At 41.0% G+C, this 27,941-nt stretch overlaps 6 protein-coding genes across 13 annotated transcripts in view; 5 read left to right on the top strand and 1 right to left on the bottom strand.

Annotated features, from left to right (window-relative positions):
* LOC131691330 (mucin-2) overlaps positions 1–4,732 on the top strand; it is a 147,310-nt gene extending 142,578 nt beyond the window's left edge. For both annotated transcript variants that reach the window (XM_058977653.1, XM_058977645.1), the window contains exons 12-13: positions 2,858–3,403; positions 3,467–4,732. In XM_058977653.1, the coding sequence (XP_058833636.1) occupies positions 2,858–3,403; positions 3,467–3,972 (1,052 nt within the window). In that variant the 3' untranslated portion in view covers positions 3,973–4,732. The remainder of the gene's footprint in view (positions 1–2,857; positions 3,404–3,466) is intronic.
* A 9,047-nt stretch (positions 4,733–13,779) lies between these two features.
* LOC131691263 (zinc finger protein 62 homolog) lies at positions 13,780–17,467 on the top strand. Of its 6 annotated transcripts, none has more exons than XM_058977538.1 (4): positions 13,780–13,853; positions 14,454–14,589; positions 14,670–16,733; positions 16,798–17,467. In XM_058977538.1, the coding sequence occupies exons 1-4, from the start codon at positions 13,835–13,837 to the stop codon at positions 16,895–16,897; spliced, it is 2,319 nt and encodes a 772-aa protein (XP_058833521.1). In that variant the 5' UTR covers positions 13,780–13,834; the 3' UTR covers positions 16,898–17,467. The 6 variants fall into 6 exon arrangements, with proteins under 6 accessions (XP_058833521.1, XP_058833530.1, XP_058833536.1 ...); XM_058977547.1 differs by having other exon boundaries at positions 13,781–13,853; positions 14,411–14,589; positions 16,798–17,466; XM_058977553.1 differs by having other exon boundaries at positions 13,787–13,937; positions 14,411–14,589; positions 16,798–17,466.
* Positions 17,468–17,685: 218 nt separating this feature from the next.
* On the top strand, positions 17,686–18,526 carry LOC131691325 (large ribosomal subunit protein uL22m). The gene has a single exon (XM_058977621.1). It carries the CDS (start codon positions 17,778–17,780, stop codon positions 18,432–18,434), a length of 657 nt encoding a protein of 218 aa, XP_058833604.1. The 5' UTR covers positions 17,686–17,777; the 3' UTR covers positions 18,435–18,526.
* A 175-nt stretch (positions 18,527–18,701) lies between these two features.
* LOC131691314 (COP9 signalosome complex subunit 5) lies at positions 18,702–19,960 on the top strand. The gene is made up of 2 exons (XM_058977609.1): positions 18,702–19,376; positions 19,433–19,960. The coding sequence occupies exons 1-2, from the start codon at positions 18,809–18,811 to the stop codon at positions 19,870–19,872; spliced, it is 1,008 nt and encodes a 335-aa protein (XP_058833592.1). The 5' UTR covers positions 18,702–18,808; the 3' UTR covers positions 19,873–19,960.
* Positions 19,914–21,278, bottom strand: LOC131691301 (probable RNA 3'-terminal phosphate cyclase-like protein). 2 transcript variants are annotated; one of them, XM_058977589.1, is made up of 2 exons: positions 21,191–21,278; positions 19,914–21,132 (listed from the first exon to the last, which is right to left on the bottom strand). In XM_058977589.1, the coding sequence occupies exon 2, from the start codon at positions 21,111–21,113 to the stop codon at positions 19,953–19,955; it is 1,161 nt and encodes a 386-aa protein (XP_058833572.1). In that variant the 5' UTR covers positions 21,114–21,132; positions 21,191–21,278; the 3' UTR covers positions 19,914–19,952. The 2 variants fall into 2 exon arrangements, with proteins under 2 accessions (XP_058833572.1, XP_058833581.1); XM_058977598.1 differs by having other exon boundaries at positions 19,914–21,141; positions 21,191–21,260.
* Positions 21,279–22,560: 1,282 nt separating this feature from the next.
* Positions 22,561–23,532, top strand: LOC131676217 (uncharacterized). Its single transcript, XM_058955339.1, has 2 exons — positions 22,561–22,900; positions 22,964–23,532. Exons 1-2 carry the CDS (start codon positions 22,561–22,563, stop codon positions 23,530–23,532), a joined length of 909 nt encoding a protein of 302 aa, XP_058811322.1.
* Positions 23,533–27,941: the final 4,409 nt, after the last annotated feature.

The following is a 27,941-nucleotide window of genomic DNA, read 5'->3' as shown; positions in this document are numbered from 1 at the left end:
ACAGAGGTATAGAGTGTTGTCCTGGTCGTATTGCGGTTTTCGTGCGAAACTCAACAGATGAATTTAAGAATAATTTCACTTGATTTTCTGCGAAAAACTGAAATTATCCAAAAATTTAGAATAAGATAGTTTAAGGGCAATTTCTTTCACAAACATTTACAGCAAATATCATATTTTAAACGGCGAAACTATTTTGTCACTAAAAAATTGGATGTTTGTTGAAGCAACGTCCCGTAGTTTCGAACTGACAGCCAGGGTAAACTCGAATTGGAAATGAGCCTGAAAGAATGTGTTTACATCGGATTTGGCTGGGAGCTCGATCGAAGTAACCCAGTAAACCCAGAAAAAAGGCGGCTAGGTGGGTTAAACAAGACGCTGGTGATCGGTAGGCTATTGAAACTTTGTTCTAGACTAGCCGCCGTAACTTGCCGTTTACTGTAAAAGTAGTGTGAGAAGCAGGGCTTGAGTAAAAACGTCAATTTTTGGATGCGTTATTTTCCCCAAACATTAACAAATTTATGTGCTATGTTCACATCAGTAGTCGGGTTTTTTGTTAACGTGAACGTTACGTACATTCTTAAGAATCTGAAGCTCATCCCGGAATCGCTGGATGGCTTTCAGCGCCTACTGGCTGGCCCATTGAGCAGGCTAGATCCACCGCCGGGAACTAGACCGAGTAGACAAAGCGGGGAGCTAAATGGCTCACAGAAACGAACATCGGTATCGGGAGCAATTCACGGTAGGGTAGATTCGTCGCCGTGGACTACCCGACTGAATCTTGACGAAAAGAGGAGCTCATGATACAAACACCGGTACCGAGAGAAATTCCGTTACCGGGGAACTCTCAGTCGAAGTAGGATAATATTCGAGTTTATCTCGATAAAGCTGGGAGCTAAATGCCTCAAGGAAGCGGCTGTCGGTTTCGGGGAAAATTCCTCCATCGGGGAACTATCGGCCGGATTAGGAAAGGGTTCACCGTTGAGGACTATCCAAGTTGATCGGGATAAGGCCGGGAGCTGAATGATTCACGGAGACATGGGCTAAATGGCTCAAGGAATCAGCACCTGAACGGCTCACTGGGAGCTGTGAATAAGTTTTCGATATCTGAACCTTTTGTTTATCATTTCTATGTCTATGTTCAAAAACTGCTGACAGTTCTCGTGCTCGATTGGAAAGACACTGGCCTGTAACTTATAAATAAACTGTTGAAAGATTGAGTCTTTTTTCACAGATTCAGTTTCTCCAGTACATTCCTATTGCACATGGATTTGGAGTGAACCTGGAACCTAAAAAACCTAGTTTATCGTTGGAAGCAGTCCGGTGGTTTATTACATATAAGGGTGGCCTTAGAATGCACGAGTATTAACAGGCATTCTTGAAATGGGTTGTTCGATGTACAGTAGAGCTATCACATTCCACCTCCAGAGCTAAACATGTTTTATCCTTAATTATCTCACCAACCGCCACTTCCGAATCTATATAGGCGGAACCTTATCTCAGGCGTTCTGCGAGTCCAACGAAGTGGCGCAAGGCTTAGTGCTAACCGTGACGCTATTCCTCGTTGGGATAAGCTCACTCTTCGCTGCGCTACCTGCTCGTTGACGCCGGCATCATCCTGGTGGACCGGGGAAAAACCATCACGTGTACTCCGGATATCACTACAAGCGGCCGTCAACGCCGTCGGCCGATGTGCACTCGCCACAGGATTCAACATCTCCCCGGAAATATGCGCTACCACACACGAACTCTAGGCCAACCCGTCTCAACGACACTGTCTGCTCCCGTCATCCCAAAAACAACCGTAGAACAGCATTTAACATCGGACGATCCCTAACAAATAGCAAAATACTCTAAGGGATAGAACTTATTCGCCAAAATTTAGATGGTTACTTCCAAGCACTCCTGCAGAAGCAGCTTGCGCCTCGGCCTCGACTGAAGTACTCCTCTGCCGCTGGGAAGGTGACAGGGTAGCCCTCAAACAGGCACTAAACTTCCTCGTGAAGACAGCGGGCTACGAATGTCACTTTCTCACCATCGCAGCCAACATCTACCAGGAGCTCACCAATAAGCTCCTCCCAACCATCGCTCGACTGCATCGCGTGAGACGACGAGTCTGGCTATATTAAAATACAGGGAACTCGTCAACCGGAAGTACCAACAATATCTCAAGGTATATACCGACAGCTACATGTCGGACAACGGCGTCGGGGCGGGAATCAGCGGACTGAGAAACGGGCTCTCCTTCTGCCTTCTCACTCCTTCCCACGGTTTCACGGCGGAAGAGGCAAAATGGCCAAAATGAGCACAGACGAACCAAAAGTTATTCTCACTGACTCCTTGAAAGAGTTGGGGGACATCGCATCCGGAATATTCACCTACCCTTTTGTACAGGTTATCGAGGTCCTCTGAGACTCACTGGTTATACTGTGCTGGGTCTCTGGCCATAGCGGTATCAGAGGGCACATAGATGTCGACCAGCTTGCCCTACACGGTAGACGAACGCGAGCCCGACTCCCAGACGAAACCCCAACAACCGACATCCACAGAGAGATAACCACGAACATGCGGCATGGATTCATCAACCATTGGCGGAGATCCTGAGGTCACACTCAGAAGCCCAATGTATCAGTGAAAACCTAACCAACTGTGGGCCCTCTGCCATACCCTTTACCGGGTACTTAAGAGGTTTTCTATCCTCTACTTCTTTCACTGCATCCAAAAACAGTGACATAGTCTTCCAATCTACAAAACCGACCGAATTATACTATTTCCCTCTTCACAATTCTCTTACTCTGAGTTACTCTAATCATACAGTTCACGGACTCCGATAAATACTTTCCGTTTACTTTCCTTCCAGAACCCACGACTCGGGTCAACAACCTGTTCAAGCGCCGCCCGGGAGGACTGCTGCTGAATCGTGCTACCACTTCAGCTCCAATCAGTACCAATTCCTCTCCAACAAACAAACTCTTCAACAAAAACCGCTTCAAACCGTCCACTTCCGCCACTGAATCGCCGATCGCCGACCAGCAGAATGCTACCCCATTGGAGGGTGACGACGACCAGGAAATCGAACCGAGCATCCGTCAGAACAGCAAACTGGCCAAAACGAAGAATCGCTACAACCAGATCGGTGAAGGTAGCAGCCTGGACGATGATCTACTGGATGCCTTTACTACGATCTCGCGCGCACCACTTCCTATAACGTCAACCACCAGTAGGAATTTCCTGTTCCCGGAAGAAACTCCTAAGCAAAAAGAAGAACACAAGCAGATGTTGAACATTCTCAACATTGGGGAACTGCCATCTCACTTCCAGCGAGCTTCGACGCACAAGTACAACATTACCCACGAATACTCGCTGCAAAGCTTCTCGGAACCCTACAGTACTACCAGAAGGTCACGTAAGTATCCACTAGTTAACGAAACCCAAACACTACCTAACGTTTTCTTACCCCACCCTACAGAGAAACTAATCCACCGACCACGAATCTCAACCCAGAGCCAGTTCTACTACGAGCAGACGACTCCGGCGCGTTACTTCAGCAGCCTCTCACCGGTCACCACTAGCCCCCGAAGCAACAAGGAACCTTCCGTTCAGCAGAAACGCAAACCCAGCTCGTACGAAAAGTCCTCCTTCACCACTTCGGGTTATCGAAAGCAGAAAGATGATTCCGGCGGGCGGACCTATCGGCCGGCGGCCGTCGATTACGATTACTACGACGACGGAGAGCAGCGAATCGTTGGCAAGACGAGCTCGCAGGTGAAGGTCATTATGCACGGTCCGGGGGTTATCGAGTGTCTGGACCAGGGCAACTTCCCGCATCCTCTGTCCTGCAAGAAGTTTATCTCCTGCGCGAAGATGGAAATCGGTGGGGTTATTGGGTGGGAGTATACCTGTCCGAAGGGTTTGAGCTACGATCCGGTTGGTGGGATCTGTAACTGGTCGGCCGGGTTGGGCTGTAAGGATTAGACGGATACAATTGTTTTAGAACTGCACAAAAAAAATGCTCTCTAGCTGCTTTGGACTGACTGAAATTTTAGATTTTTTTTTATTCGTTAGTGAAGTTCTCTGCTCAATTTGGGAGCTTGTGTACAGAACATTTTTCGAGCAAAATACTCGTTACGTTAGTCAAAATTATTCATTCCAGTGGTTCCCCTCCAAAAACCATCTAAATGAAAACTGCCATCAAAGACGGAAGAAAGATTGCACCAAAAGCTCGTCGGACACATTCTAGCGCACCTATTTTACATTCGTTTTTTTGTTTAAGCATTCCCTGCTTCTATAATTCATTAGACGTAGCATATCTTCGAATTTCTCGACTTCGTTAGCTCGTAATCGGTAGCCATAGGAAAGGTCATTCGGGTGGTTAAAAAAATAAATGAACAAAAAACTGATCCTACACAATAGTTACACAACACAGGCCCCCCGAATAACAAGATTTTTTTTTTGTAGGTTAGATTTTAGATTGATTCCCCTGTTGAATTAATAATACCGTCTCACTCTCTCTCTCTCTATTCGTATGACAACAGAAACTTGGGACGATGTTGGATTATAGTAAAATGGATCTTTATTCAGTGAAAAATATGTAAAAACTTTGATTATATTTTGCATTGAGTTTGTAGTGTGAGCGATGACGTGGAACTCGATTCGTAGTAAGTTTGACTGGACTACCACCGAAGAGTCCAGATGTTAGCATTTGTGAATAACTCGGAAATAAAAATTTAAACGTAAAATAACACATGTAAATGAGTTTTTTTGATCTTGGATGTTTGCGATATTGTAGTGAAAATTTTCCGTGTCTTTTTCTGGGGAAAACCGTGATGTCCTTTGCTGTATCAAGTAGTTGCCTTCCGGTAACGTCAGTATTGTGACTGTTACTCGGCAACAATCGACTTTTTGTTGTATATAGGACACACCACTCTTGCTGCTCAGTCCTCTTCGAAATCCGGTTTGAATTACTCATTTAGCAGTTGATCGCTTCCCGTAGCTCCACAGTAGTCCGATCACCTCCTAGACCTCGGGTAATTCCGGTAATGGGAGACTGTAGTTCATCCTTAGGTCGATTCATACGGTCGTGAGGAAGTTTCCTTTAATTTTCCTTCCTTTAATTTTCTCAATGATTTTCCATTGCTGAAACGTAAAAATCGCAAGATATTTACTTTTGGCCAACTTTTCCCATCCTGCACCACTGTGCGTAGCACCTAACAGTACATACTTCGTATGGCGGTTCACATGTTCTTCCAGACATCTTCAAAAGAAGTCTTACCAAGCTCATCTATCGTTGTTTCCCAAATGACGCATGCATTTCACGACAACGTTAGTACGTTATTTTACTGCCGAGATAGAAGTGATCTATTTGATTTTATTTTATTAATAAAATTCAAATTATGCCTCAGCTTGTTAAAGCTGTTGAACGCTATGATCATTGCCGCATACACAAACTGTCAACAATAAACGAGTTGATGATCCATTGTATCATTTAGAATAACGACGCTGAATCCCTCTGGATAAAGACTCGACACGTCAATCATTTGTTTACCATTTATCTGTCAGTATCATTCCAATCCAGCACGAGACCTGTCAATGGCCCTCGTTCCAGAAGGATTCAAAGCGATTTTCTTCGGATTGACTGCTTTTGACAGGTCTCGTGCTCGATTGGAATGACACTTACAGATAAATAATAAGAATAAGATAGAGATGGCAAGTCTTTATCCAGAGGGATTCAGCGTCTTTAATTTAGAATATTTATCGCTCGTTTTTGGAAGACCTAGCGTTTATGTCGTACAAAGTAATTCACTACAGATTGAATTTCCCCTTTGAAGGTGTTATTAGATACACTAAATACATTATGTTACATCAAGATGTAAAATATATCAGTGAACATTTTTCGTTTTTCAGTGAGTTTCTTGCCAGTGACATTAATCATGGCGCCCGGGCCCGCCAAGCATAAAATCGACGAAGGTAAACGAAGCTTCTATTCACGTAGTTATATGGATGGTAGAAAACCCACAAAAGAACCATAAAAGATAAAAAAGCGTGCGCTTACCTTGTGATACGGATGGAGTTTCTTTGACTCTTTTAACCAAAATCGAGATGACGACACAGCGAAAATATTGCACCTTCTACCGAATGTGAAGACACCAATATCAAACACAAACTTAAGCACCAATTATGCGGGGCTTTGCTGGCCGCAAGAATCACCAGCATCACCCGCGACAAACACTCACGCTGTTAATTTTCACCGTTTCGAACCTTTCCAATGACAATTGGCCGCAAAATACGACTCTGCGTCACGACAACCGCAAAAAAAACCCTTTGAGAGCACGAACTGCTTCACTGGTACAGCTGATGGGTTTATTCACACTTCATGTTCATTTTGTTGATCCGCCTTTAATCACATCCGCAAGCTCGCACTGTCACCATATGACCACTCTAGAATGAGCACGAGTCTGTACAATTTTCAACCCGTTGAAGCTCGTACGATTCCTTTTCAACGCCACACGTCCGTTCGGTCCTACGCCAGTTTTCGACTCGAATCGACGGACTTACTTCCTTATCCCACGCGGTTTTTCCGGTTCTTTTTTTTTGCTTCGGTAGCTGGCTGTCAGCGTGTGTACGTGCGGTGGCCGATGGCTGAGCTCTTACACGCTTAGATTTAACTGCTTATTATTTGCACAGTTTGTGTTTACTCAACATTAACGTTACAACCTACACGCTCGTATAATATAACTCGGCAAATGAAAACCGTAGTTACTCAGAGACTGAGTAGTGAAAATCAGAAAAGTCGTCCGATTTCTGACCAATGTCTGATTATTGGTCGGGAGATTGGTCAAATGTTAACATAATTTTTCATCCTGCATGTTACTCATTCTATGAGTTCCACTTCCCTGTCAAAAAAATGCGGACGAACATGGTCAGGCGATTTAAAAAGTTTGACGCAATTTGCGAATGCGCAATTTCAATACTTAGACAAATTTTCTGGCGGCTGAAATGGACTTGGTTGTTTTTTGCGTTTTTCAAACATGGCGGTTCATGTTTGGCTTAAGTTTAAAATTGTTTTTTTTAAACAATTGGCGTGTTCCCGCTTGTATTTTGTTTGTTTAGTGCACTTAATTTAGCCAAAGAATGTGGAAAATTCTTGAGCGTTTTTTCAAAACGTCATATCTGCAATGAGTTACTCTCTGTTTATACTTTCTCTTTCGATTTTTACGGCGTGACTATAACACTTTTCACTTATTTTACAGTACAGATCGAAAGACGGTGGTTTTAGCTAGCATATTATGCAAAGAGCTGAGGGATAAATGTTAAAGTGACCGAATTATTAACAGAAGAGAAAGTAAACAAAGAGAGTAACTCATTGCAGATATGACGTTTTGAAAAAAACGCTCAAGAATTGTGGAATCGTGTGTAAGTATAGTGGAACAAGATCTCTGAATCTAAATGAAAGTCAAATTGTGGTAAGTTTTGGTGTGCAATACGATTTTCACCATCGATTTTTCCTATAGTCTGGTGGTGATTACCTAGTCTACCGATAAATTTATGTGAGTAGATAGTGAATCCGAAAATAATTATTATTTTTAATTTTCATATCAGGCAATTAAGGGCGATTAAATGGCGCGTTCCCTGGGCGATTTAAGGGCGGGTAGAGCGGCAAAAAAATGACGGCGGCAAATCGCCCAAATGTTGCATATAAAATAATTGCCAGCAAATTGCTGGCAAATTGTAGGGCAATTAGCGCATCCGAGTTGGCAAATAGCCCCCCGCTAGCCAGCAACTTGCCCTTTTTGACTGCACGCAGAAAAAAGATTTGTAGGTTCAATAAAAATATGGATTAAATTCAATAAAGAAAATTATTGGTCGGGAGACAATAAATTTATTTATTGAATTCAATAAAAATTATTTATTGCTTCAATAAAAAAAGTTATTGTTCCATTTTTTAATAAATATTTTATTGAAATTAAAACAAAATTACTGGAATTAAAAACAGTTTGTATTGAAAGCAAAAAATTATTGTTGTTGTAATAAAAAAATATTGTCAGACCAATACGTTTGTTGTTTGTAGTAATAAACAATAAATGATAGTATTCAGTAACACTTTTTTTTGATTTAAATATGCTTAATTTTTCTGCGTGTGGGTTTGAACGAAATTGAGTACACGCTCATTCAAAACATTACAAACAAATTTTAGTTCGGTTCACTCAGTTTCAAAAGTAATACCAATATGTCATAAAATGAGTTTTAATTTGAGTAGAACTAACTCATCACCTGAGTAATAATTAAATTTTTTAAAGTTCTGAGTGCACTTTCAAAAAAGTGCACGGAGTCAGGCGTCGACTTGATCTTAAAATCGGTAGTTGCACTTGAAGACGCTAATCGTTCATAAAACTAGAAGGTAAAATTCATTGAGTTTTTATTGTTTTCGATTATATCTTCTAATTGTGTTTTTGTAGTTTCTGCAATTTCTACAAGGTGCCGATCGGCATGACATAGATGTAAAGAAAGACCCTCGGATTAAATTTCCGGACACCGCAAACGCATGAACAATGGCCTTAAGGATAAGGTAAATGACATTTGAAATACCAATATCTTTGTAGTTTTATAAAAAAGGCGGAAAGATTATTTTCCGCATTTGCAGTAGAATTTTCATCCCAAACTCAAAACTGAGTAAACGAGGAAAACTCAATTTTTGACTACGTGCACTATTTATGAAATTGAGTGACTGGCAACTCAAATTTGAGTTGTTCTGAATGAGCAGACACTTTATACACAGACTTGCGAAGTGTCGAAAATTGCAGCCAAAGGAAGTACAAGAGCAAGACGGAACAGGTGTGCACATTTTTTTCTGTGTGTGAGTGAGGTTGTCATTTTTCTTTGACGAAGCCGAAAAAACAAGAGGATATGACGAAGAAAAGCACAAATAAATGACGTCGTGGGCCTTTCTGTTGCCATAAGTTTTGTTTCGGCTCGGCCATAGTTAATTTAATCGTCTTTTAAGGTAAAAAGTGTCCCTAAGTGTTCTAATCGGTAGATCCGAGGTGAAGCTTGGCCTTTTTTAACTTTGCACCGTGCGCCAAAGAATCCGGATGCTCGCTTGGGTGTACATGTTTACTTCTAGGGCCCCGGCCGCCATGCTTAATTTTGCAAGCATAGAACTAATACACTCAAAAGCGTCAAATGTTCCCACCTTTCTCTCCATCTTGGTACAAGAGGAAGCCCATGCAAAGTATAAACACTCATAGTAATAGACTCGCGGATGTAAAAACCGCAAAACTGGCAACTAGAAAAACAAGCATGTTAAACTGGCATCACCCAAAAATGTGCAAGCTCGAACGTGCTCGACTGTATTCGATCATCTGTTTTTATGAAAATAATTTTTCAAGTGGCTCAATATATGAATCAAAAGAGGAGTTATATGTTTGATACTGAGCAACAAGAAATTGAGAAAAGAAAGAAAAAAATCCAATTTCTTCAGAAACACAAATTTGATGAAAAAGAGCATAAGTAAAATACTTTTTGTGTAGTTATTTTGAACAAAATAAATATCTTTCTAAATAACATTGTGAAATACTAATACGAACACGAAAAATGAAGCCTATTGTGAATAACAAAATATATATTTTTTTAAATAAAATCGCAATACTTGTTCTGCTTGTTTGCATTGAATAACGTCATGCTCGTTTGGCTCCGGATTTTGACAGTTCGTTTGGCGCGATAAAAGTACCTTCGCTGGTCTATTACTATGAGTGTCTATAATGCAAAGCTTATGGAAGCTTCCGTGATGCCAGTTTACATTCATGGTTGCTAGTTTTACTGTTTTTCACTCTGCAAGTCTGTTATATAAAGTGTTTGTAGTATAAACTACAATTTTTATTCGCTGTGTTATATTATACGAGCGTGTAAAAGAAGAGGTTTCTTGCTCTTCTTAATTTACTCTACTGGTCATCAGAGCCTAAAATTCTCATACCTATTCAATGAACGACGAAATTCAGAGAATTCATCTTCGTTCTTTCCCCGCCGCTTTCGTTACTAAATGCATGAAAAAATAAAACAATAAAGGCGATGTCCCCTCCTCTCTTGATTCTACGAAAACAAGTAACAGCAGCAGCGACTTTCGTTTTCCTATGACAATCCGAAGTTGCAATTTCGTTTTGATGTATGCTCAGTAATTTGCGATTCTCATTCATTAAATGAAATTAATGCAATGTGCATCCAATAATGCATCTAAAACATAGTTAAAATGAGAAATATGCACACCGATCAGGCTTCCGTCTTACAATACCATTAGCTCACAAATCTACAGAATCGAGCATCGACAAATAAATATCATTGCTAGTTTATTTTCGTTTCCCCAGAACTAAATTCAATATCAAAGGTACCACTATCATTCTGAATCTCAAAGCGAAAACGAGCGTGCGGAGAGAATAATAAAAACGCTCTGCTACATGCTTGCTTTGTCCTAGCCCGTTGTCTCATTTTGGATTTCGCAAATAAGCTTCGTCCTTTCGTCAGTTTCGTCTGATTTTGGCAAATGAAACAAACATTTTCCGACTCTGCTGGTAAATCTACAGTAAATCTAAAGACAACAAGCAAACAGCGGTGCCATATTCCTGTTATATTCTTTTCACAATAATTGAAAATAATTGTACCTCGAAGATCGCACCAAAACCAAGAATCCAAAAAACTAGCTGCATTTAAAAATTAAATTTTACTTTTATTATTGTCTCTCCTAACAATATACGTAGCCATATCGTCATTCAAGTCTTTTATTCAATTTATATGAAGTATTGTTGTGTGTAAAAAGTGTCCAGCAGCACTGTTTTTAATCTCTTGTAAATATTATGAATGCTCTTTATTGGCAAAATGACCAATCAGAAACTGATTCAATATTGAGGTTGGGACTGGATCGAATTAGCTAACGATTGCCTTCTCTTCTCTTGGGTTACAACGTGGTGAAAATGAGTATAGCGACCGACTCACAAAAGGTAAATATTTTCATTATCACAGTCGAAACATTCCTGTTCATTTAAATAAGTCGCAGTCACACCAAAAAAATGTTTACCATCTACACATCAAAACTTTGGGATGAAAACTCAGCAAATGAAAGTGCTGAAAACTCAGCAATTTAAATTCAACCATTTGACGGATACTTTTTGCTGAAAATTCGGCAATTGTCAAAATGACAGCACAGTGACGGAATTTTCAGTAATCTGGACTGGATTACTGAAAAGTCGGTAATTGTTCTGTCAATTTGGCAACTAAACTGCAGAATTTTCAACAAAAGGAATCTGTCAAATGGTTGAAATTAAATTGCTGATTTTTCATCCCAAAATTTTGGTGTGTAGATACATTGCATTTTACATATGTGAGACTGTCTGGGGATGAAACAGAAACCTCGATCAGCCCGAATAGCTCGTAAAACACACACAAAAATGAAACAACCCACAGTTTAAAATCCAAACTATATTATCATAGCATTGTCCTTCCTTTTATTGTTCTTGTTCTACTCTTCTTGCTTCTTATATAACGAGCATAACCACGTATGAAACTAATTCAGTATCCGACCTAATTAGGTTTTACATCAACCGACATAACCCCACAAAATGAGCTGGATGAACTTCGTTTGACAACTCTTTGTGGTTTGTTTACATGGGAGTTACGTGAGTTCGAATGTGACAGATGAGCACCCGTTGCACTCGAACTCACGCAACTGACAAAGTAAACAAACCACCGAGAATTGTCAAACATGAACTTCATTCATCATGAGTTCATTCGTGTCGTCATCTTGTAGAACTTAATTGCTTTCAAACCGTTTGTTTGAACCCAGCTGCCAAACCGTTTGGTATCCAACAAACCTGAGTTAGTTTCTAGACACTCAAGCGAAAAATTTAACCCTGATTGATCACTTGTCCGTGAAACTCACCGTCTGTTTTCTTATCATTACAATGGCTTTTTTGAAGCACTTTTATTTTAGTAAACCATCCAAAAAAGAAGTGATTCCCTTTGCAGTGAACTGCTTTGGTAAATCTCGCTGTTGCTACCCGCTCTCGCAGGAATGCGAATCTTTCAAATTTATCTGGATCCCTCCAGATTGGTATGCATCGTTCAGACATACAGATTAATATTTGTGAGATCTCGATTTTAGACTTTTTGGCCAGAATTATCGAAGCCAGGTTCAGATAGAAAGCCAATCCGTTGCGCTGAATTACCATTTCGTCTTCGTCTCATCAGTATCTGGCTACAAACTGGGTAATTATTATCTTGCTAGAAAAACTGCGTTAATAGCTGTACAGCGATAAAAATGGTGAACGATGAAAAGGAATCTTGACTTTCACCTTTAAAATTTGATGTTTAACGAGTATCAATGGGGCCCATATTATTGGCTCGAATCAAAACTCGTCGAAATGTCAATTGACGATAGGTTCATCCGCAGTGTTCATTTGTGTTTACATTTTGCTAGCGTTGCCAATTTTATTTTGTGTCCAGCACCCAATGTGGCTACGCTTTTGCGCGTGCTGTCCGACTTCGCTACCGCTCAGTCGGACTTAAACTAGGGATAGCCCCTATGTTTGAGTAATCCGGGCAAACGAGTGGATCACAGGTTCGCTTGCTTCTGACGGCGGGTCGGTGGCCACCTCGCCCGGCGGATCCTCAGCGGCTTTGCGCCGCTTCGGTTCCTAGGCCTCGGCTAAGCCGCATCGAAATGGTACCCCTTAAACATTCTAACTTGAATCGGTTGTGTCACCGGAGCCGGAATACGAATTAGAACCAGCCAGCATTCCGGCTGAGTTAAACTGGGAAGTCTTGTAAAATTTAATCTGGAATAAAATTTTTTTGGCAACGCTCCAGCACTCCGTTGATTTCACCAGCTGGGCGCCAGGTTGACGATATGAAATGAACTTTGTTTACTTTCGACAAGTTTTGATTCGAGCCAACAACATCCAGCCGTATCAATGTGCAATAAAGATTTTCTATAGTCATCCGATTATCTCCTTTTTTCCCTTTTTTATTAACGACTATTGAGTCAATTTTTAACTGTTGTAACAGAATTTAATTAGCAAGGGACTGGAAGGTGTGAAGTATATTATTCAATATTAAGAGCCATAGTACTCAAGGATGAGCAACGAGTTGAATAAAGAATGTTTAGGGTAATATGAACAAGCTTAGAGATTCCCGGCGACTTAACCCTGGCATTTGAAATGCGCCTCACCTGAGTCTGTCCGGCATGTCCGGGCGAGCGTAAAGTAACTTTGTACTTTCTGCTGTCGGAACCGACAAAAAGTTATTTCGCGGAAAACTTCCACACTAAGCACATTGCGACGATGAATCTCTTGAATGAGCTAGTTTATTTGTCCCTTACAAATTGCCTGCCGGAGTGTTTTATGTGATCGACTATTGTGATTGCCTCAGTAGCTTTACACGGTGTCGACAGTGAAAGTTTAAAACGATGTTCAGTTTAATATGAACTCGTTCGATTGCGTTATAAAATTGAGGATTGGATTTTGTCAGAGTGAACAGGGTAAGGTTTCATCCAAGTCAAGAAATTGGCGGTTATGATAATTTAATTAATCGTCATTTTATGTACAAAAAACCACAGCTGCATGGCAAGATACCAAAACAGGATTTTGCTCAATAACCCAATTGGCATTCAACTCTACTGTATCGACCTGTTTAATATTTTCAGCAAATTAAAGACTTTCCGTTGAGTTGTTTTGCAGTAGCGTGTACCAAGTGTTATGATGTATAATCTGGTAACCCTGGTTGAAATATAAAAGGTAAACAAAAGTTAGTCTGTAATGATTTTAGTGAGAGTTCAATGCATTTTTTGAATTAAATGCAATCCTGTTTTCTTAGTGAGATTGTTAATTGATTTACATTATAGGATAAGAATAACGCAGTTATAAATTTACCCACACTATTTTACAGCAAATAATTGAGTAAAAACAAATGTTTTTCCTCTAAAAAAAAAAGGGTGAAACCCATGTTGGACATAAAGTACACAAAACCTATAACTAAATTAGTTATGGAATTTACGTTTCGACTTCGTCTCATCTGAATCCGACACTAACTTAGAGCCGGACTAAACTAGCGCCGTATTGATGTTGTTTCCAAAAACGGAGACAATTGTAGACGTTCTCTGCGTAAAAAATGAAGTTCTACCCAAGTTGTTCCTCAAAGAAGTAAAGGAATATTGCATTGCCAAATCGATTTTCGGTTACGCTGGTTGTTATCGGCTTAATCAGAACTCCGTTTTGTGAGAAATTATGCTTGGTTAGGTATTAGGTGTGCTCAGGACAACAAATTGTGCCTCCGTTTTGGAAGCTAGCGCCCATCCAGTGCTAGCTTAGTCCAGTTCTCAGTGTCTCAGTCTGATTGTGTCATTGTATAAACACTTAAAGGTTTTTTAAAGTATAATCACAGTTTTTCTGAAATAACAACTGCTATGAATTCAGCTGGAGAAGATGCTCGCACGATGGATGAATTAGGCGAACAGTATATGCCTATTGTTGGCGAGATTAAAATCGAAAAAGCCGGCGATGTAGTACACTCGTCTCCAGAGCGTCCAGATACGGACCATGACGACAAAGGGTAAGGTAGTTTTATTGTGTACAAATGTTTTGCTCTAAATGCACCGTTTAGAAACAAAAAAAATCCTTCCATTCCAACAGACAAATCGTACTTGAACAAATAGAGAATTTTAATGAGCACGAGGACGAGCCACTGTACACGTGTGAGGAATGTGGACAGGGATTTATTCGTGCAGAACATCTGACGTCTCACATGAGAGTTCATTCCAGTCAGCCTGTGTACAAGTGCGACATTTGCGGTAAGATCTGCGATTCACAGAGCTCCGTCGAACTGCACGGAAAGTCTCACATCGGTGAAGTTCCTTTCAAATGTGTTACTTGTGGTAAGAATTTCCGCAGTGCACACTACCTCAGGGTCCACCAGCGGATCCACACAGGGAAGGATCTGTTCAAGTGTGACATATGTGACAAAGAATTCGTTGTAAAGGAACACATTGAAAATCATATGATGAATCATCATTTCAAGGAAAATAAAAATAAATGTGATATTTGCGGTAAGGAATACGGGTCAAGTAACAGTCTATCCGCGCACCGTTCAACGCATACCAATAACAGGCTGTACAGATGTGAAATATGTGGAAAAGTGTACACTACGGAAACGAGCTTGATAAAACACAGCAAAGTGCACGACAACCCATACAAATGTGAGGTCTGTGGGACACAGTTCACTGAATGCTTGGCCATGAAGAGGCACAGGTTGACTCATTTCATTAAAACTGCTGACAAGCGGTCTTCTGCTGTGTCTCGTTACACATGTAATGTTTGTAACACCGAGTGTGCCGATGCTGTTTCTCTTAAAGAACACCGAAAAATACACCCCTTCGAAAATCCGTACGATTGTGATATCTGTAACAATCATTTCACGACCAGGATGAGCCTAAAAAAGCACATGTTTAAAATGCATCCGGACTTATCGGATCATAACACCAAGGACCAACTAGTTTTCAACGCAAGAAAACACCCACCGATCCAATGTGACGAGTGCGGGAAGAAATTCCGACAAATAGCAGACCTTGAGGTGCATGTACTAGTTCATTCCGGGCAAAGACCTTACAAGTGCGAAACATGCAACAAAGCTTTCGCAAGCCGAATTTGTCTAAAAACTCACGAGCGCATTCACACCGGCAAGCGGTGCTACTTGTGTGAAATCTGCGGCTTGTCCTGTGGTTCAAATATCGCTCGCGATATGCACCGAAAAAGTCACCTCGGGGAAGAACCGTTTAAATGTGATACCTGTGGTAAAAGCTACAGCAATCTCTACCAACTGAAGAGCCACCAGCGGCTTCACACGGGAAAGAACCTGATCAGTTGTGAGATATGTGGAAGGGTATTTGTTAGGAAAAGTCAGGTGGAACAGCACATGTTGAATCACACCAATGAGCATAAATACAAGTGCGACATTTGCGATAAGGGATGCGGTACCAGTCACGCACTGGCCGAGCATCGTCGAGTTCACACCGGTGAAAAACCACACAAATGTCAACTGTGTGGTAAAATGTACCGGAGTATGACCGGTTTCAGACATCACAGTAAAAAGCACAAGAATCCATTCAAGTGTGATATCTGTGGGACATTGTTCACCGAAAGCCACGCTATGAAGAGACACCGGAAGACGCATCCTAATTGGAAACGGTCTAAGAAATGTCCAGAACGTTACTACAAATGCGATATTTGTGAGGCCGAATTTTTCGACGCACGTTCTTTTAAAAATCACCGAAAATCTCACCCGAAAGACGAACACATATGTGACCTTTGCGGGAAGGAATTCCCGCTCAACGCCGGCCTTAAGAGACACCTGAAAAGTGTGCACTTCATTGACCTTCCCTATAAATGTAGCGAGTGTGAAATGGCTTTTGGGCGAAGCAAGGATTTGCGCAACCATATGTTTGAGCACAGCGATAAAAATTCGTTTCAATGTGAGTTTTGTGGTAATAAGTTTACGAAAGAAAGAGAGCTAAAGCTTCACAGAATCAGGGCGCATTCGGAGAAACTTAAGGGTCTACGGTTCAACTGTGACATTTGTGGGAAGAAGTTTTCCCAGGAGAGAGATTTGAGGATACACAAGACTAAGATGCATTCAGAAAAAGTTGAGGAAACAAGAGATGGAAATGTTGACGAGCTGATGTATGATCAACCGGTTCCAGGGTAAGTTAACTGATTGTAACATAGACTGCCGGTTAACGTTTGTGATGTTATTTTCTCATTTTAGTGACTTAATTACCAAAAACGAACCGTCGCTGCAGATCGAAGACAATGGAACAGAACCAGAAGAAGGCTTTCCGCATTTCGCGCAGAAAGTCAAAGTATAATGTGTGATCAGTAATAAAATATGTCTCTTCAACCCGAGTGTGGCATATCGCACGGAATATGGGTTATTGCGTAATTTAAGAGACTTCAAATATAAAAATTAAAATAAACTGCCACCAAATACAAATATGTATTTGCTGCCACCATGAGTTATTTATTTTAGTTATTTATAAAAGGACCCAAGGGATACCAGGGACGTTCTCACTGTAGAGGATCAGTCGAATGAGCCAAGCTCCCCCCACAGTTAATCGCCAAAGAGATAGATACAGAATGGATATTCTCCCTGATGTTGGTCACTGCAGTGTCTATCTAGGCTATTCATGGAGAGTGAGTGGACTATCAAATGCCAAGCTTACCTCCCTAGCTAATGGCAAAGAATCGTTACCGCAGCAGTCTACTGTAATGATCGAGGAAGAACGCAGCCGTTGTCTCTACCTAGGCCGCCCTGTCATCAAGGGTATGCCGGGTAAGTTAAATAGAGCTCAAGTAGTGATTATCTACTACTTACGAACGGAATGAAAACGTTCTTATGTTTATTTCTTTCACTTGTAATAAGTAGGTGCGCCGAATGATATATTCACTTAGATTCTAAGTTTTTAATATGTTCTAATCCAAAATAAAGTTTTGAACGCTCGATTCATATAAATGAAAATCCAGATAATCAATAATTACTAATACTTCCATCGAATATTGCTCAAGAAACGATTGCATTACATTAACAGTGTATGCGATGTTTTCCCCAAACGACATTCACTCGATAGAATCATGAGAGCAAAACAAATTGAAAGTTTTACCCGAAACGTCAAACGTGATCGTGCACTCCTCCCAGTTTATCGCATTTTACCATTTGTACCCGAATAAAATCCCGTTTCCCAATCCAGAATGTCGCTCCTGCTGCGGAGTTTCCGTCGCATAGCAATTCCCAGCATCAGCCACCAGATTTTACCAGCAACATTTACCGTACCCACCGTCAGCCAGCTCCACACGAGTACCGCCCTATCCAAACACTGGAACACCCGCAACATCGGTCCTCGCCGATGGCTGGAGTACAACAAAGTCATCTATCCACCGCAAACACCGGACGAACCACCGCGGCCAGCATTCGTGTGTCACCAGAAAACCAACATTAAATACAGCCCGAAAAAGATGTGGTACATCTGTAGCTTCGTCCGCGGGATGACCGTCGATGAGGCACTGAAGCAGCTCTCGTTTATCGACAAGAAAGGTGCCACTGCAGTAAAGGAAACCATTCAGGAGGCAATCGAACTGGCTGTCCGGCGACATAATGTGGAGTTCCGATCGAATCTGTGGGTTGCGGAATCGTTCTGCGGGAAGGGACGGGTGTTTAAGGGCTTCCGGCGGCATGCTCGTGGCCGATTCGGTGAGGTCGAATACAAACACTGTCACTATTTTGTGCGGCTGGAGGAGGGAACACCGCCGGAGCATTACTACCCCGGACAGGAACCGAAGAGTGGGCCGCAGATGCTGGACGAGTGGTTGGAGTCGATGAGGAAGCGGAAGGTGATTGGTTCGTTGTAGGGGGGTTGCTAATGATTAGTCGAGTGGTTATCATTTTGTCTTGAAAAAAAGTGTATATGAAGACAAAAATATAAGATTTTTGAATCCTAAAACTGTTTCCTTCTATTTTGCTTACTTCGTCATTTGAATAAGACGCTCCCTTTAAAAAGAAAAAAGTCAAACAAATCCCGTTAGAACGGATTAGTCGGGGTGCACTGTACTTTTCGTCATGAAGCAAGTTCATTCATGAAACAAAACTGTCAAATTCATTAGGTGTTTTCATTTTCCTTTTGACTTCGTATCCGCACTTTGCCACAGCCGAGTGTCAGTAGAAAAAAATCCTGTTTAACAAAGCAATCCGTGTGTGTTGTGTTGAATAATCTGCTGGTTTAACAATGGCCGATTCCGAACTGGCCCGCAAGAACTGGGAGCTGGAAAACAACGTGGAAACGCTGCCACCGAGTGATGAAATTTTCCGCTACGATTCGGAACAACAGCAGCGCATCCTTGCGGCTCGTCCCTGGGAGAAGGATCCGCACTTTTTCAAGGATATCAAGATCTCTGCGCTGGCACTGCTGAAGATGGTTATGCACGCCCGTTCCGGCGGTGCCCTCGAGGTTATGGGACTGCTACTGGGTAAGGTCGAAGAGGACACGATGGTCGTGATGGATGCGTTTGCCTTGCCGGTGGAGGGTACCGAAACGCGGGTCAATGCTCAATCTCAGGCGTACGAGTACATGACGGCTTACATGGAATCGGCCAAGGAGGTTGGGCGTTGCGAGAATGCAATCGGGTGGTATCACAGCCATCCCGGGTATGGGTGCTGGCTGTCCGGGATCGACGTAAACACGCAAATGCTTAACCAGAACTATCAGGAACCGTTCGTTGCGATCGTGGTTGATCCGGTTAGGACTGTGTCGGCAGGAAAGGTTTGCCTTGGTGCATTCCGGACCTATCCGAAAGGTAAGAACCTTTAATTTCATTATGAGATTATTATTATTTTACGTCCCACAAATCAGGTTACAAACCACCGAACGAAGAACCGTCGGAGTATCAGACGATTCCACTCAACAAAATCGAAGACTTTGGTGTACATTGCAAGCAGTACTACCAATTGGACGTGTCCTACTTCAAATCGGCACTGGACCGAAAGCTGTTGGATTCGTTGTGGAACAAGTACTGGGTAAACACGCTGGGTAGCTCGGGATTGTTAAGTAACGCAGATTATACCACCGGTCAGATTTTGGATCTTTCCGAGAAGCTGGAACTGAGCGAGGCCAGTCTAGGTCGTGGCCCGTTCGTGGTCAGTGGAACTGACCCGAATGAGAAGCGTACCGAAGATAAACTTTCGAAGGCAACGCGCGACTGCAGCCGGGCCTCGATAGAACTGCTTCATGGGCTAATGGCCCAGATCGCCAAGGACAAACTATTCAACATGGTCAACATTAAAAATAAGTAAACTCATGGAAGGAACGGTCATCCAAATCACTAAGAAGAAAATTACTTCATAAGCTTCTTGAAATTTAATAAAATCGAAACTCACGTCACTTTTTTGCTATAATTGCTGTAACCAATACCGACGCAGGTCAGCATGACCTTATTCGATCCGGTTAGTCCATCCTCCTCCATCGAATCATCGTCTTCTTCCCCATCGGCATTCTCAAGTTTGAAGGTTATTCCGAAAAATTCCCGTAAATGCTGCAAAAAGTAGACCGTGTACTGTGACAGCGGCCCAATCAGGAACTTCGAAACATCCTTCTGCCCGAGCGCCATAAACAGTGTCACCATCCACTGGAACGCGGAATCAACACATCCTCCCCGGTAGATCTCGTCCAACAACTTCATAGCCGCTTCCTTACCCAGTTCTTCTGGTATCGAGGGATTCCCACCGGACTCCAACGTCCGGCTGATTGACTCAGCTGAAAACATTGTCTTATCGGTTGTTTCCGCTACTAGATTTACCCCATACCCAGGACTATTCCCGGAACGCTTCCCCTTCTGCTGATCCGTGTTTATGTAAACATCCGGTAAAAAGTTCAACATCACCCCCTTCGCCGACTCCACCGTCCTGTTGGCCATCGCTGGCGAAACCTTGCAGCAGTAAGCCATTCCTCGTATCCGTTTGACCATCGTCTGCTTCGTACACTGAATCGCCTTCAGGGTCTTCCGCACCGGACACTTGAACGTGATCTCTCCACCACCGGAGGGCATCATTCCTCGCTTTCTGACCACCAGCTCCAAACCTTCATCCACCAGCAGGAATCGTTTCAGCGTTGCAAAACCCGAAGCTTTAATGTGATCCACCGAAGGACTTTCCGCGCTATTTGTCACCCCCGTCAGGGTAACGTCCAGCGGTAGCTTACAGAATGGTCCCAATGCCAACAGAACATCCAAATAGTATCCGATGCCTCGCTCTACGCAGCAATCGTGTTGAAACGCTCCGCCCTGTAGCAATCCGGGTTGGTAGCTGAAGGAACAGCCACTTTGATCCACACGAATCCTCGTTCCATTGGTTATCTGATCAAACAGTTTCAGCAAATCGGTTTCATACTCTCTTAGGCCAGGATTCGTGTCGTCCAGCACCCGGATGTCACGGATTATTATCGGTTTTCCGCTTAGAGTCGACAGGATCAACCGTTGCTTGAGAAAGTTACTGCCCCGGTAAATCAGGTAGCCGTTTTCTTTGCCAATGCAGGTCATTCCGGCGTTTAAAGTGAAGCTACAATAACTTGTTGGTAATTTTAGTACGAATACGTATTTTAAATTTAATAAGTTACCCGATTGCGTCTTTTTACGTCGAGATTTTACTTCGTTTCAAACTACACGTGCTGATTTCGTTGATTCGAGTGTTTGTTTATATTCGACTTCTGAGCTTTGACAGTTTTTCCATTTCTCATGTGTGAGTGAAGTGATTGATGTGTTGAGCTGAGCACGAGCAAATGAACATTTTTGCGATGAATATTCATTAGCACGGAGAGAACAATTTTCAATGATTCTTCAAATAAGCATATTATTTAGGGTAACGAACCTATTTTGGACCCCTACCTATTTTGGACCCTGTTAATGTATTTTCCTCCTGCACTGCCAGGTTTCTCTGCTTTTGTTAGGTGTGATGCAACTATTACATTTCTTAGGTTGTCTATCAAGTTTCAATATCATTAGTTCATCTCTAATAGGGATCTTTAGGGGTGTGCGGGTTAAGGCATATTCTGATGCAGATTAGTACCGTGAGTTAATATCTCAGTCCTTTTTCAATTTTTTGGCCCGAAACTATTGAAAAAAACATTTTTTAGTTTGTTTCCTTTTAGGACAATAACACATCCAAACCCATGCTACTTGCACGACCTATAGGGTTGCCTTATCAGATCTACCATAGTTTGCAGATGAAACTTGGGATGGCAGGTTGCTAGCGGATTGACAAAGTACCAGATCATGCTGTGTGGGGTCCTGTCCCGGTTAACAATGAGGCGAACGAGATATTTGCAGATACGTCATTTAGTAGGACAACTGTCAGTTTGCTGGTTGAGTTTAATTTGTTTTTTTTTTTAAATTTAAAAATCATAAAAGAATAATTAAGGTTTAAGAATGATATGAGTGTACTCGTAAGGACACTCGCTACCAATACATATGAAAAACTGGCACAATTTTTCCAAATTAAAGATCCCTATTGTTTAAAATTAAACAGAATCCACAGTTTTAAAAAGTATCACCGAAAACATTTCCTAATTCAACGATAGCGAAGAGGAACCGGTGGAAGTGATTCTTTTTCAAATCGGATTTAAATATACAATTGTAATATTTTATATTGATTTAATTAGTTTGACTGATTTGGTATTATGCATGTTACGTGTTTGAAAAGGTTTATTCGTAATGTTTTATCTAAAAAGTCTTAAATAAATGGTGTCCACAATATGGGTTGAAAAATTGCTCTCAACAAACTTTGGACACCCCTAGATTTTCTATCCTGACAGCTGTTTGTTTATTAGAGCTAGAATTATCAAAAAGTGAAAAATTTCGTAACGGTAGGTCGTCTTCTGTTTTTGGTCAAATTATTTGAAAAACAAATTGAATTTATGTAGATTCAATATGTGTTTATATTATTTTTACGTACCTTTATATAAATATTTCTTTTTTCAGTTGATGCATAATGGACAACGCCGCCAAAAAGCGTAGAGTTCCCCACTCGGAGGAGGTGATTAAACGTTGCTTGGATGCAATAAGCAATGGAACGCCAATTAAAACAGCTTGTCGACTGCACGGCATTCCCAGGTCCACTATCAAGTTCCGGTTGAGCAAACACTATAAACATCAACCGCGACCTGGACCAGCACCGGCACTAAACCAAGCGGACGAACTTGAGCTTGTTGCATGGATAAAGAAAATGGCCCGAAAAGGATACCCTGTTACTAAATACCGCATCATGAATCGGGTGACCCTCTACTTAGAAGAGCATCCGGAAAGAAATCGTTTCCAAAAAGGAAAACCAAGTAACTAATGCCAGCTACATCGATGTTTTTGTTCTAGAAACTATATTATTCATGCTGTTTTAGGTTATCAATGGTTTCGTCGTTTTTTGAACCGTTACCGGTCTGAACTTTCTGTTCGAAAGCCGGAGAGTGTCACGAAAGCTAGTGCGAACGTAACCGAGTCCGACATTAGAAAGTGGTTTAAAGAGGTTTTAGGAATTCTTCGCGAAGAGAAGGTAGCCGACATTCTTTCCGATCCAAGAAGAATTCTTAACGGTGACGAAGCCTGCTTCTACTTGGATCCAATGATCAACAAAGTGATTGCTAGGAAAGGTGAGCGAAACGTGTATAAAGTTGATCAGGGACCGGCGAAGAAAAATATCACGGTGATGTTTACTTGCTCTGCTGATGGTGTAGTGTTTCCCCCAATGATAGTGTTGCCGTACAAAAAAATTCCTATGGAAGTTACGAAGAGCGTGCCCGCTGAATGGGGATTGGGCAAGACGGACAACGGATGGATGAATAAAGAATGTTTCTTAAAGTACATCAAACATATCTTGCATCCTCAGCTAGTTAAAGCAAACTTGCTTCCGGTTATTTATTTTGTTGATGGACACTCTTCGCACACACCATGGGAAACAGCAGAAGAATGAAGTAAACTTGGTATTATCCTTATCCGCTTGTATGCAAACTGCACAAATATTTTACAACCTTTGGACGTTGCAGTTTTCAAACCACTGAAAACGGCATGGCTAAAAGTGACAGATGACTGGAAAATCAGCAATCCAAATCAACACGTAAATTTTTCGTGCCTTCTGGAAAAGGCGATGGAATCGATCGATGATCGCATTATTGGAAATGGGTTTAAAGCATGCGGATTATTTCCATTCGATGAAAATAGCGTCGATTACTCCAAATGTCTTGCTCGCAACAGTTCCAATATAGATCAGAATAATCCACAACACGGAAACTGCCATGAAATGAATGTTAGCGCTGTAAGTAGTTCGAAAACTTTCCCAGTAAGTCATACTGATGCGAAAGAAGTACTTGATATGATGGGCCAGTCCCGGCGCATCCGATACCGCGAGGGAAATGATATGGATTCTATGACAGAGGAAGACCAGATTCTTGCGAAAGTTTACAATATCTTCAAACCAATGGATGTCGTCGAAAATCAAACGATTGAGGAACATTTGATTGAAGACCGAAGCATGACCGAAGAGGGGACTTCTGAAATGCACGTTGAAGAAGATTTTCAATTCGAGTTTGTTAAAATCGACGAATTATGTGTTGACAATCTAAGCGGTACATCACAGCAAAGTAATGATAAGAGTGAGCTTGCCAAATTCCTGGAATCGCCTGAAACACCCAAACGAACAGGAACATTACGATTCAAGCGACGTAGTCCTGCCGTTTTAGCATCGCGCCGTAGACTTGAATACCACAAGGCGAAAGCTGAAGAAAAAAGGAAAGTAGAAGAAGAGAAACAAAGAAAAGCTGAAGTTAGAAAGAAGAACAAGAAACCACCTCGTAAGCAAATTAATTAAAAGTTTATATCTTTGATTTTGTCCACGTTACATGAAATATACTGTTGTAACATCTATTGCATAACATTTACTGCTGCTTCGTTAAGTCTGCAGCAATCTAACTGTACCGAAAGTTTTCCTATTTCCCAAGATGATAGAACTAAAGAATTACTTCATGCGGCGAGCCATCTATAAAGAGATTAATGTACCATTTTGGATTGGCAATAACTGATTTGCTTATGTTCTCCTTTCATGCATTTAATATGATGCAAAGAGTCAGTACATCAGTTTAGTAGAATATACTTCACAGTGTCCAATATATATTCAGATATATTCGGTGTGTCCAAAATATGTTTTGGACACTGTCCAAATTAGTGTCGAAGGGTCCAGAATGTAAAAATTTCATGCTGTAAAGAAATATCATTTACGAGTTTATGGTAATGTATAAAACATCCATTGACAGTTTTCGTTCAAGAGTAATAAATTTGGGGCAGATACGTGTATATATTGCATTTAAAACATAGTCTAGCAAATATTTTTTTACGTTGACGTAATTTCACTTCCTCTAGGTGTCCAAAATTGGTTGGTTACCCTATATGGTGTTAGAATTCGAACCGAGTTTCTTGTACTGGATGAAACCAAGAATTTTCTAAGTCCATGTAAACAAGCTCTCTGAGCTGACAGAAAAGCGAGGTTATACATTTTCATGCAATGCTCAGTAGTCATCAAAAGTATGGGCAAATACAAATATGGGCAGATCACTCTAAATTTCCTACTATATTAACTTACAGGTGTTCTCTAATAACCAACAGAAATCGAATTTATTGGTTTTTTATTAACAAGCAGAAGGGGAAATGTTCGCGTAATCAATTCTTGGAATTCTTCGCGAGTCAGTGATCCAGTGCAATAAGTTGTGATAGCTTTTTGACCATACTATTAAACTCAAACATAATGTCCGGCTTCTAGTAAACAGAAGGCAAAGAATTTCTCACTCTCTCTTTCGAATATGCTTATAACAGCCTGCCCAGCAATTTAGTTATCCAATAAGTTTATAACTGACTCGCTCTATATTACACATCCTGTTTGTAAATTTCACATTTCTTGTCACGACCAATGAAAATCAATACAGCAGAATTTTAAAAGAAATTTAAAACATTGAAACAAACTTTCGCTATGATCCAACTCAAAAGTATATTATTATCTCTTATCCAACTCAAAAGCATATTGTTATCTTACGTTCACTGCTTTCTCGGAGTCTTGTTTGAAATGCTAATAACACGGTGCTACGAAATAAAAAACTTGAATGTGTGATAAATTCCCAAAATTGAATTAAACCACTTTGCGCATTAAGGGCACAAGACTTGACTTAAATTAAGTTTAGCTTTTTTGTGTATCGAATTCATCTCGTCAGTAACTAGCACATTCTGGTTGTCTAGTTCGACAATGTATCTAAAGTAGTATCAAAATTAGCACTAGTCAGACACAAAAAAATCAAACACTACACACGACATATGTAAACGCCTAAAGCAACTGATTTGTCCCGAGTGAAGCAAATATAAAAGCTCTGGTTTGCTGGCGAGAGAACGAAAACGAACTCTTGTCTTTTGGTTCAAGAATCAGACACGTTGTCTAACTAGACACCCAGATAGTGCGAGATGAATTCGAAACACACAAAAAAGCAAAACTTGCTCTTTAAAGTACTTTTCAAGTCATCTGTTAAAGATTGTAGGTAGGAAAAGTTATTAATTTTTGCCCAAATTAGAAACTTGTTTGCATTAAGTTTTAAAGGGACGGTGTCATATAAAATTTTTCGAAAAATCTACCTTTTTGCTCGATTACGTATGCAGTAAAATTGGAAAAAATAACCGAAGATAAAAAACACGTAGTATTATTAAACCTCAGAATACAGTATACCGTTGGAAACGTCATTTCTTTTTCTTTCCAGAACAGTAAAGAAATGGAATTACTACAGGGTCGATACCAGTACCTATTCAGCCACTCTGATTGTTAACAGTGCAGTGAATCAAACGAACGTTTCTACCTAAAGTCTGCTGTCTATATGTACCGTGCTAGTATTATAAACAAGCAAAGCAATCGAATAATAAAATTCGGCCCAAGCCAGTGTGAACAATAAAGCACCGTTACTTCCATCGGTGCGATATCGATCCTTCATTTTAAGATGTTTGAAACTCAACAGCAGATTTGCAAATGCAGTTCAGACTAACGGAAGTCGTCGTTATACAAACCCACCACACTCGTTACTGATAACGATTAAAACTTTGGCCATAACGGAAAGCTACGCTATGGAAGACAACATGCAATACGTCGTTGAGCATGATAATGTTAGAACCAAGATACCCGTTTATATTCACAATGATAAGATGCCTGCACGATCTACACCTGGGCACTATTAATAAATTTATTACAACCATCATGTCGGAATACGTAAGATGGAATTCTTTAAGTTTGAAACCAGGAGAAAATTTTTCTGCCTTTTTTATCGTGAATCGTGAAAGCCCATACAACATTAACAGCTAGGATAGCATGAATGAAAACGATAAACCGAGAGAAAGCGGATTAAGTGATCCACAAGCAACAAAAGGCAATGAAATAAATCGATCTTCAATAAGAAATAAGATCTTAACGCAAAGTAACAAAGCGCGTACACAAGATCCGATGGATATACAATAAAATTCCAAATTGGCAAATAAATGAAATAGCTAATAGACGATTAACATGTCTTCACGCCTGGACGCTGAACAGCGACTAACCGCTGAGTCTAGCATCCTACATAACAGGGAGTATGGAATGTCGCGCTCAAACCAGTGCTGCGAAATTTCAAAATCAGTTACTTATTTCTGCTTGTATTTACCGAAACCGAAATTGGAATTAAGTGCAGAGGAAGTATAAATTCCTTTACCAACCAAAGCATTTATTTGTTTTTATGTGAACAGTTTGAAGGCAGAAGCTGACATCATCTACATTTTCGAGCATAAGTGAATTGTATAATCTATATCTGATACACTTTTGCTCAATTATCCCTCTCAAAGGTAGAATGGAAACAAAATTCAGTTTGCTTCTGAAAACGAACATGTCCGAACCTGAATACGCTGTGTCGGGAGAACAAATGACGAGGGAAACGAACCAAACATTTCATTCATCGCGACGGGCATGAATTGAATTTTGTTTTCTTTGAAGTTCACGCAGAGATGTCAATTTTTTCTGGCTCAAAATGATATTATTTACACCAAGCTATCCGCCAGTTTTCATATAACAATCGATTAAACGGAGAAATTTTTGATAACAACGGTAGGTTTTGTAGCTCTCAAATCGAGAGATAATAGTTGTCATTGGAGATTGCCAGGCATAGCGCAGGGAAGCTACTTGGGATCGCTGATGTTTCTGATTTACGTCAATGTCGTGTTTTTAGTACTGAAAGCTCCTCGCCGGTCCTGCACCGATCATCTCAGCATGAAACGTTTACTGATGGGGGTGTAGCAAGAACTACCTTTGTGTATATCCGAAAAAGCTCATCC

This window comes from Topomyia yanbarensis, chromosome 1 (assembly GCF_030247195.1).
Source record: "Topomyia yanbarensis strain Yona2022 chromosome 1, ASM3024719v1, whole genome shotgun sequence".
NCBI classification, from domain to species: domain Eukaryota; kingdom Metazoa; phylum Arthropoda; class Insecta; order Diptera; family Culicidae; genus Topomyia; species Topomyia yanbarensis.
Note: the sequence above shows the minus strand (reverse complement) of the source record. Positions and strands in the feature narration are given on the sequence as shown.